Raw genomic sequence first — 10,504 nt, 5'->3', positions numbered from 1 at the left:
TTTTACTGTGTTGTGTGTAAAGACAGGTAAGTAATTAGAAACTAAAATTAGTAACCTTTTGTCTTCATTTGTAATGTAAAGAAATGACAATAGACCTAGCTTAAAGAGATCATAGTGTCCTTTAAGACTACTAGATTGTGTAATTTCTAGAGAGATAGAATCAGTCCTATAAAGACATCTTAACTCCTGAGAGGTATTTTCAGCTCTAGAGGTCATGTCTTAAGTAATAGACACTATAAAAGCTAATATGTTTCTACTATCATATTCCACTTATAAATGGACAATACAATAATAGCTTGTTGTCAAAGACAATATTATAATGTGTGTCTGAATTAGTACACAAAGTTTCTTTTCAGTCATATATGAAGACTTTCAGTACAGGTTTCTTTGTATGAAACAGGGTACTGACCTTTTAACTAGAAATATACTATCAGATACAACCTTAGAGGCTAGAACAGTTAGATAGTACTTATTGTCAAAACAGAATGTATCCTACAGCAGATCCCTGATTGAGTAACAGACTGCTTTACAACTTGCTTAGATGTTGTCCAACATATTCATGAATCATAAGGTGTTATTTAACAACAAGCAATTAGGACTATAGAAACATTTACTGTAAGTTTATTTACACAGACTTTCTTTCTTTTACACTAATGAGTACAAGCTTGTAGTAAGGTTTTACAGTATAGTATATTATACACATACACCTGTATTGTATATAGTGTGTATGTGTATTGTATAGTTATGTAGATGCAAAAAATATGTGTATATTTCTATACTGTATACAGTGTATACAGAAATCTAGGATTAGTAAGTAAAATTTAAAATAATAAAATAAAAATTATGTATATAAACTGTAGTTACTTTAAATTTCCATTTAATAAGATTATACTGTTTATTTACTACATTTTCTATTACAAAAACTGCTTAAATAGTATAGTATTTGACACTAACTCTTAGTGTTTCTGAGCATTAGTATGTTATGTAATATTGTCTCTCTGTTACACTCTAGTGATTTCTGAGGGATATACAGCTCTATACATTATTTATTTACTTTAGTAATATTAAGTATTTGTTTTTTAAGATAAATAATGTGTTTTAAGTAATAATTACACTGTAAATCTATATAGTTATATGTTGGCCAGCATATATACTATATATACTATATACAGAAATATATGTGTGTAATTATACAAGTGTATACATATATATAAGAGATTATATGTATAGAATCCTAGCTTGTAGAACTATAATCCTGTAATTACTACACTTTTACTCTTAGTACAGATCTGCTACATTTAGGTTGTTCTCATTCTTTACTTTTTGAGTACTACTTGTTTCTGTTTTACATACCCAGTTTAGCACAATTAGCCTGATACTGTCAGCCATTAAAGCCAGGTTAATAATCCTAAGGAGTGTAGTACTAGATCTGTTACTAGCTTCCTTAAAGGGGACCTTTTAGACTATAATAGTCATTATAGTGTTGTTATAGTGGGTTTCTGATTCAGGACTCTCCCTATACAATACACTAATAGCTATTTGATTTAAGGTTCCAAATTACCACACAATGTACAAACTTGTTATATATAATTGTCTTTATTACCTAACAAACTAGTGTATTAATATTAACAATTATATTATGATTGTCCTACAGTATATGTTAATGTAGTGTCAAACATTGTTGGATTTTCCAGGTGCTTGAGAAATACACAATATATGATAACATACTGTAGTGAGAAATGTCAGTCCTTTACCCTATCACAGGACATGTTAATTCAAAAAGGCTATAACATTCTAGCATGTAATAATGGGCTATATTTTCTTTGATATTTACAGTGTAAGCTGGACCATGACAGTCAGAGAGAGGTGTGATCAATGAGGGGCTGTTGAGACAATGGGTGCCAGGAACATTGGGAAGGCCTGGAAGGGTGCTCTTGATCTTCTGATTAAAGAATTTGTTAAGAGTCTCAATGATCCTACTTCAGCACAGTAAATATTGATTGGTCTGACACCTGTAACATATTGTGAAATGCAAAGCAATGCTACTTGGCCTTTAAATGCTCCTCAAACATGTGCACTCAAAATAAATTGGAATGAGCATAGAGCACTGAGCACAACCTGCAACAAACATGTAGTGTTACTTTTTTGAATAGATATATTGTACATAAGTTCTTAGGGTATATTCAAAGATCCATAAGCATAAGTAATCGGCACAGCTCATTTCCATATTAAATATCTATCAGGAACATACGTGGTCTGGAATTCATTCATAATTAATATTGATTTATATGTACAAATCGCAGTTATGTAATCACGTATCGGTTCGACTTGACGCCGCAGAGTGCACTGTATGTAACTCTCACTTGTCAACTTGACTAGTATGTCTGGAGCGCATTCCTTCTGCTCCCTCCTTTATACCGCCATTGGAAGAACTTGCCTTGGGTGCGTTATTACTGCCAACACGATGATGAACCTGTCCTGTCTGGTCTTTTCCTGCGCTTAATTCTCTTGCAGTCGTATTTCCCTTTGCTTCACTCGGTGCCTTGCTCGATGTGCGAGCGGCAGGAGCTGGCTTGTCTTTCCTTGCGCTCGCACTACTTTCAGTCCTATTTGCTTTTGCTTCACTCAGAACCTTGGTCGGTGTGCAAGCGGTAGGAGCTGTCCGGTCTTTTCCTGTACTCAGACCACTTTTAGTCCTATGTTCTTTTGCTTCACTCAGAACCCTGCTCGTTGTGCGAACGGTAGGAGTCGTCTGGTCTTTTCCTACACGGGAGACTTTTGCAGTACTATGTGCCTCTGATTTGCTCGGAACTCTGCTTTGAGTACGATTTGTGGAGGCCTGCGAAGCAGTGTGATGTCGTATAGCCTGTAGTTGTGGGTCAGTTCCATTTGAGGTCAATCCATGTGATCGCTGTCGAGATTCGGATCGGCCACTTGGACTTTGCAGCCTTTTACGTATCTCCGGGTCTGCAACGGCCCTCCTTGCGAGTCTTTTGAATTCCTTTTTCGCATCGTAGTCCCAACTGACGCCGTCTTTTTCACCTTTGATATTCAGCCACTAGACAATGTATAGTGTTAATAATACGAACTATTAGACGAGCGGGATTGAGAGGTTACAGGGTGGCCAAGTGCTTCTTTTGCAGTCATTCTTTTGCTTGGATCCAGCTCTAAGCATTTTCGCATGAAATCGATTGCTGTAAAAATGTTCTACATCTATACCATCTGTAAAGAACCAATAAGACTTACCATCAGGAGTCATTAACTTTATCCAGGATGGTCCTTCCGGGTCTTTACTCAGGAGTACGTCAATCAAACCCTTGGAGCCATTGTCTAAATTCTCATGACTTTCTACTACTTTGCGTGCCGCTTCCTGAGGAGTGAATTTTTCTGGGTCTTTCCCAAGCTCTATCGCAACGTGATTATAAAGGAAGTTTTCGGACGGGAAAATATACATATTTGCTCTTGGAAAAGGTAAGGATAAACATCAGATGAAATAGAACCGATAGAACCGATAGAACCTACCCCAAGGACCACATGTCCACTGCCTCTGTATACGGCTTATCGGGATGCAGCAACATTTCCGGCGCAGTATAATTTGGCGACCCATATTCACCCTCCGCTCCGTAAACATCCTTTGCTCCGACGCGGAATTTTTCCATTTTTACTAAACTATTAGAAGGAAGTCAATGGGAATTGTAGGATAAAGGTGATACTTTGTGTACAATGCTAAATCACCGAGAACAACGACTTCTTTTAGTGGATCGCCTCTAAGGCATAAGAAAAAGTTTTCTAACCTAGAGAAGAAGATCAGTTGTATTGCATATAACTTACATTGGGTTCATTATTCCGCTCACTTGATGTCTCGATGTATATATTCTTTGTGGTGCAGAAATACAATTGCTTTAGACACCTGCCTATATGAAAAAGTCTAGCCATCTACGCATCCTTATTTATCGGACACGGCTCAACCATACCTAAAATGTCGTGGCATGAGCTCGCCAATGAGATAACCGCGATGCTCGTCGTTATCCAGGTTGAGGTAATAGTCATAGAGATCTCCTAGCTGGGCATATTCGGTTACAAGAACCCAGTAGTCGTTACTCTCAAACACGCCGTAGCAGGTCAACTGCAAGATATACTTTAGTATTATTCTTGTTTGTAGAAGGAAGGAATGAAGATTGGTCCGCACAATATGTCTATGCTCGCGGCTCATTTTCATCAAGTTCTTAGCTTCCTGCAGCACTTTTAATTTCATGTCTTCTCTTTCGTGTTGATTCCTCTCTTTTCCTTTCATGTCCTTGCCTTTCCATATCACCTTAGCTGCAAACTCTGGGTTGACCTCTCTCTTGCGACCCTCAGAGCCGTCTACTTCATACCTGAGTTCATTGTACACCACTCTCTAATGAAGGTGAAGTTGAGTTTTTACACCACGGCGAGTGCAAAGTGTAGCTGTACATGAGTTTGGGATAAAGTGAAGAGACTGATCTATTTAGCGTACATATATGGCGCCAAAACTCCCTATTTGTACCGGTTCCCCAACTATGGCATGAGGCTTTCCAGGGGCCAAGGTCGCCAAGTTAAGGTCAGGTTTTAACCATTTTTCAGAAATCTTTGACTCAAGGCCGGCTTGCAATTTAAGAGCGTTCAGATCAGCCAGTCGCTTTAATATAGGAGGCTTGTACTTCCCCATATGGGCACAGGTATGGCCGCGTATCTGCTATTGTAGGCTGCGAAGTCAGGTTGAGTCGCAGTGTGTGTGACTGCTGTATATTTATGTGTATGCCAGTTTGCCTGTACACTGACTTTGCTGGTCGAAAATAGCATTTTGCTGTCTTATATGTGAAGGTAAGTGTTTGATTAGGTATTTGAATTGACAGCCTTTTCCTCTTTACGTGTGATGCGGAGAAATGACAAGGGACCTGCTTTAAAGACGTTAACGCATCCTTCCGGAATCAAGACTACATACTGGATCGAGTGATTCTCATGAAATTCAGTTATCAAGTGTTGAACGTTACAAATATCAATATTGATGCTATCATACCCTTTTCCCACCTTATGGACAGTGCAAAGGTTGTAAGCAAAGACTAAAGTTTAGGCACGTGCCTGAATAAGCATTTAGAATTGCTTTTTTTTAACGGTGACAGTATGAAGAGACTTCTTTTTGCGTAGGCAGGGTATTTTGCTAAGCGATAGTCTTGGATGAGCAAGCCTGCAGTTCTGACAGGTTTGACCTCAAGCCGGCCATGAAGTGCAGCACCCAGGTCCCTGATCATCAGAATAAAGTGGATTGCAATTTGTCTCAGATGTGGTCGTCTAGTAGCACCGTAGCAGTAGTACTTTCCCTCTTGGGTGGCGGGCACGTGCTGATGAAATCCAATCCTGTGCCGTTGATCAGCTTCCTTCACGTCGCTGACACACAAACAGCGATGCAGTACGCGTACAATCCCTCCCACTCTCGACCTCCTATCACTGACTATGGCGGATGTTCCAAACGTCGTCAACATCGCTATTTCATATCGGGGCAACTCGCATCGTCTCAGTGTCGTATCCGATAGCACACTTGCCGCATTGCACGATCAGCTCGAGCATGCCACTGGCGTGCCGACTTCTCTCCAGAAGCTTCTTTACAAGGGCAAGAAACCTGGTCTTACTCCAGATACAACAACACTGGAGCAGGCTGGCTTTAAAGATGGAATGAAAGTGCAGCTTATTGGGCCCAAGGCAGAGGAGGTGGGTGAGATGCACAGCGTCGAGAGTGAGAAACGGAGGAAAGAAGAGGTGCTCGCGCGGCGGAGAATGATGAATCTACCTAAAGCGAGTGTTGTCGGTACTTTACAATTGCATCATTATCTTGACATGTGCTTTCTTAATGTGTAGCCACGTTCGACGGGACAAACTTCTTCGTCGACATTAAATTACAGGTTTCACCATTTGGTCCCGCTCCCTCATCTGCCAGCCCCCGATACCGCGCTCTCGCTGCTACAGAGGCTCTCTAGTGATCCAGCCATTCAACACGTCATGCAGGCAAGTATTTATAACCTTTTGCTATTGTCAGTTGTGCTCAACTCGATACATTTTATTGGATACATTTCTTTATTTATATTATTAACGTTGCTTTATATACAGGCGCACAAATTTTCTGTGGGTACCCTAACAGAGTTTGCACCGCACGAACACCCCGACCTTCTTGGCCTGAATGTTAATCGTGGCGAGGCAATCAAATTGCGTCTTCGTACAGATGTTTACGATGGATTTCGATTGTACGCGGACATTCGCCGAGTGCTGTGTCACGAGCTTGCGCACAATGTCTGGGGCGAACACGATAACAATGCAAGTCTAGCCCACATGTTTTGCGGTTTTGTCTTAATAATTTAAAAAAAAATTATTAACCTTAACACTCTGTAGTTCAAGACTCTAAACTCCCGACTGAATAAGGACGTCGCGGATTTCGAGCGAGCACAACGCGAAGGTGCTCATACACTGTCAGGCACAGGCGACGTCTATACACCCACAGCACCAACACCCGACCTTGAGTCGGAAGCGCAAGCTTATATCCTTGGTGGATTGTCTCCCGCTGGACCAATTAGCGACACCCGCGAAGAACGAAGACGCCGTGCCTTGGACGCTGCAATCAACCGGCTTCGGAAAGAGGAAGAGGAGCTTGAACAAAGCTGTGGGACTGCTGGCCCTGGACATGATAGAGATGCGAGTGCTTCAACAAGCAATGCCTCTTAATTTTTTGTATTCGTTCTATTGAAACGTGGACGAGATGCTCATATGTTGTATTTCTTTCACCGCTTTTAGGATTGTATTCTTTTTGTACATTTCAAGAGATTGCATCGCCAACGTGGCTTACTATTGGTATTATTCTAAGGGATTACTTGTCCCTTTGAGCGTACTAATATGGATAGGTGTTTGCGAACAGTGTTAGATCTGTTGCATAGAGACTTCAGTACAGAAACAAGCACAAAAGCTAGCAAATGCAAGCTTCGACCGTTTCGCAGGAGAACATCCACCGAAACAGGACCAGTGATTCGGTCTTTCTGCACCAGACCATATCACATATCGTACGCGGGGTCGGGCACCGTCGTCCATTGATCAAGCATATCCTGGGACTCCATGCCAATATCCTCCAGCCACCCAAGAATCTTAGCATCTCTGTCCTCCACCGGCTTTTTTGTGTAGTTCATGCGTGTCTGGTAAGGGTTTTCGTATACACGGCATACAAGAAGGAAACGCGTGTCCTCATCCTTCGGTGAACGGCGAGGTATCTCATCGGGTGAATGAAGTATTTCGGATGATTTCCGTTCAGGACCCGCTGAACGGTGCCATATGCGCGAAGAAAGGCATTCGTGCTGTGTATGTCACCAAGGCCTTCTTGTAAGATACTCGAGGCAATCTTGAAGAGTTGCTCCGTTGTTAGCAGGACGCCTACGTATTTCAACATGCCTACTTCTGCATTAGTTCGTGACTTATGATTATTGAAGTGGACAACTCACTAGGAATCCGACAAGGTCGGTAGGTATTGCTTGGATCTTGCAAAACGGCGTGAAGTTTGAATCTCAGCGAATTCTACTCGTGCAACAATTGCCAATGTGGCTTAAGATGGAAGGTGGTTTCGAGGCTGTCGGGTAATTTCTGCGCAACTAGAAAAGAACAGTACGTGCCTGAGCCACCTTCTGTCAAATCAAATTAAACGAGCCTACTGGTATTCGTGATTATTGTGAATAACTAGTGGCCCTTGTGCAGTACAAGCAGCTATACGCGTCGGCTGTACATGCTGGGCAAGATTTTTAGGAGTCTAGTTAGAAAATCTTGTAACGTACATACCAGCAGCCCCGGTGTTTCTTTTTAGGGACCCATGCCGGGAAATACCATACCATACCTTGTCGGAGCCAGGGTCGATGATGATTCGCGACTAACGAAGTGCTTGTGCCTTGGAGGCCGCAATCAACCGCCTCCGGAAAAAGAAAGGGAAGCTTGAATAAATAGAGGTGTGGGGTGGCTGGCGCCGGGCACGATCGAGACGTAAGTCCTTCAACAAACTCCCCCTCTTGATTTTTTGTAATCGTTCCCTTGGGATGTTGAGTGGACGTTCATGTGCTGTACTTCTTTCACTGCTTTAGGTGTGTAGAGTGTATACTTTTTACACATTTATGAGATCAAATCATCAACGCGCCTTATCGTTTGTCTTGTTCTGACAAGGTTACTTGATCCCCTGAGTGCACCGATGTGGATGGGAATAGGTAAACAGTGTTAGGTTTGTTACATAGAGATTTCGGTAAAGGAACAAGCACAAATGCTAGCAAATGCGAATTTCGGACGGTGTTGCAGGAGTACATCCCTCACACTAGCACCAATCGTTTGATCTATCCCCACCAGACCATATCACATATCGTATTTGGGATCGGGCACCGTCGTCCATTGATTAAGGATATCTTGGGACTCCATCCCGTTCTCTTTCAACCATCCGAGAATTTTGGCATCTCTGTCCGTCACCGGCTTGCTAGTATAGTTCATGCGTGTCTCGCGAGAGTTTTTGTATACATGGCATACAAGAAGGAAATGCGTGTCTTCGTCCTTCGGTGAACGACGAGGTATGGCCATCGGGTGAATATAGTATGCCGGGCTACTTCTGTACAGGTCATGCAGAACGGAGCCAAATGCGCGAAGAAATGAATTCGTGTCGTGTATATCAGCGATATCTTCTTTTAGGATACTCGAGGCAATCTTGAATATTTGCTCCTTTGTTAGCAGGACACCTACGTATTTCAACATGCCTATTGCTGCGTTAGTTCGCGGTTTATGACTAAAAATTATTGAAGTGGACAACTCACTAGGAATTCGACAAGCTTAGGGTCGATATGTATTGACGGCATATCATCCAATCTCACTCGTGATCGTATGTCATTGTTGTGAATAGTTCTCATGCAAAGTAGCTTTGCGTGTAGACCGTACTAGGATTGATAATGATCAGTCCATAACTATTCCATATGTTCTATCTTAGTTGTTTACCAAATAAAAGTTAGCATCCTGTTACTGTAGCCCGAGACACAACTCTCGGCTGACATGGGACGTCGCGGACTTCGGGTGAGCGCAGTACAAAGGTACACACACGTTGCTTAGTATTGGCGATATTTATGCACCCGGAGCCGCAGAGGACGAAGCCATTGTACCTTGGAGGCCGCAATCAACCGGCTCCAGAACGAGGAAGAGGAGCTGGAGCAGAGCTGTGGTACTACTGGCCCTGAGCACGATCGAGACATAAGTCTTCAACGGGCAATCCCTCTTGATTTTTTAAGTTTAACCTTTCTCCTGGGACGTTGAGTGGGCGTTCATATGCTGTATTTATTTCACTTCTTTAGGAGTGTCTTCTTTTTGCGCATTTATGAGGTTAAATCACTAACGCACTTTACCTTTTGTATTGTTCTAACGAGATTGCTTGCTCCCTTGAATGCGCTGATGTGAATAGAATAAGCGAACAGTGGTAGATTTGTTACATAGAATATTTCGATATAGGAACAAATGCGAATTTCGGTGCTCTGCAGGAGGGCAGCCATCACATTAGGACCAGTGGCTCTGTCCGTCTCCACCACTAGACTATATCATACATCGTACTCGGGGTTGGGTATCGTCGTCCATTGATCAAGTATTTCTTGGGACTCCATCCCATTCTCTTTCAACCAATCAAGAATGTTGGCATCCATTTCCGTCGCCGGCATTTTAGCGTAGTTCATGCGCGTCTCGTATGGGTCCCTGCATACACGGCATACCAGAAGGAAACGCGAATGCTCACTCTTCGGTGAACGACGAGGCATGGACATTGGGTGAATGAAGTATTTCGGATGATTTCTGGTCAGGACCCGCCAAACGGTCATATACGCGCGAAGGAAGGTATTCACGTCGTGTATATCATCAAGGTTTTCTTGTAAGATACTCGACGCGAGCTTGAAGATGTGCTCCTTTGTTAGCAATACCCCTGCGTATTTCAACATGCCTACTGCTGCCGCCTGCGTTAGTTCGTGATTTAAATTTTATAATAATTATTGACATAGACAACTCAGTTACTCACTAGGGATTCTACAAGGTCGATAAGTACTGCCAGGTCGTGCAAAACGGTGTGAAATTTGAATCCAAGCAAATTCTACTCGTGCGATTGCCAATGTGGCTCAAAATGAAAGAATAACTTCAAACTTTCAGAGATGATAAATAAATAAAATCTCTGCGCAGTTACGAACATATCACGTGCCTCAACCACCTATGCGGATAAGTTTTACACTTGCTTGCAGAAGTACTATGGGTCAATAAACATATGGTCAATGGAGTACCTATACTAGGTGCTCTTTCAATGAACGTGCTTCACTGTTACTGTCATCACAAAAAAGTCGCAACAAATGTAATTAATAATAGCAAATGTAATGTAATAATGTACTTATATATCAATTACAATTCGAAATTATAATTATACTTTGCTTGTAATTGAAATGTAACAACTGTATATAAA

The 10,504-nt window shown here is 41.9% G+C and overlaps 4 protein-coding genes across 4 annotated transcripts; 1 reads left to right on the top strand and 3 right to left on the bottom strand.

The window, feature by feature from the left end:
* Positions 1-2,359: 2,359 nt before the first annotated feature.
* On the bottom strand, positions 2,360-4,690 carry FOMMEDRAFT_144414 (kinase-like protein; the record flags this gene model as incomplete). Its single annotated transcript, XM_007262496.1, has 9 exons — positions 2,360-3,058; positions 3,118-3,194; positions 3,247-3,461; positions 3,523-3,669; positions 3,714-3,794; positions 3,855-3,914; positions 3,975-4,126; positions 4,190-4,399; positions 4,499-4,690. The coding sequence occupies 9 exons, from the start codon at positions 4,688-4,690 to the stop codon at positions 2,360-2,362; spliced, it is 1,833 nt and encodes a 610-aa protein (XP_007262558.1).
* A 785-nt stretch (positions 4,691-5,475) lies between these two features.
* Positions 5,476-7,164, top strand: FOMMEDRAFT_165143 (WLM-domain-containing protein; the record flags this gene model as incomplete). The annotated part of the gene is made up of 3 exons (XM_007262495.1): positions 5,476-5,823; positions 5,878-6,330; positions 6,406-7,164. 3 exons carry the CDS (start codon positions 5,476-5,478, stop codon positions 6,733-6,735), a joined length of 1,131 nt encoding a protein of 376 aa, XP_007262557.1. The 3' UTR covers positions 6,736-7,164.
* A 1,224-nt stretch (positions 7,165-8,388) lies between these two features.
* On the bottom strand, positions 8,389-8,911 carry FOMMEDRAFT_151490 (uncharacterized protein; the record flags this gene model as incomplete). The annotated part of the gene is made up of 2 exons (XM_007262494.1): positions 8,389-8,836; positions 8,895-8,911. 2 exons carry the CDS (start codon positions 8,909-8,911, stop codon positions 8,389-8,391), a joined length of 465 nt encoding a protein of 154 aa, XP_007262556.1.
* Positions 8,912-9,138: 227 nt separating this feature from the next.
* FOMMEDRAFT_151489 (uncharacterized protein) lies at positions 9,139-9,995 on the bottom strand (the record flags this gene model as incomplete). The annotated part of the gene is made up of 2 exons (XM_007262493.1): positions 9,139-9,247; positions 9,619-9,995. 2 exons carry the CDS (start codon positions 9,993-9,995, stop codon positions 9,139-9,141), a joined length of 486 nt encoding a protein of 161 aa, XP_007262555.1.
* Between the last annotated feature and the right edge of the window lie 509 nt (positions 9,996-10,504).

The sequence above is a fragment of the Fomitiporia mediterranea genome (genome assembly GCF_000271605.1).
Source record: "Fomitiporia mediterranea MF3/22 unplaced genomic scaffold FOMMEscaffold_1, whole genome shotgun sequence".
In the NCBI taxonomy this organism is placed as follows: domain Eukaryota; kingdom Fungi; phylum Basidiomycota; class Agaricomycetes; order Hymenochaetales; family Hymenochaetaceae; genus Fomitiporia; species Fomitiporia mediterranea.
The sequence above is the reverse complement of the archived record's forward strand: the minus strand, read 5'-3'. Positions and strand labels throughout refer to the sequence as shown.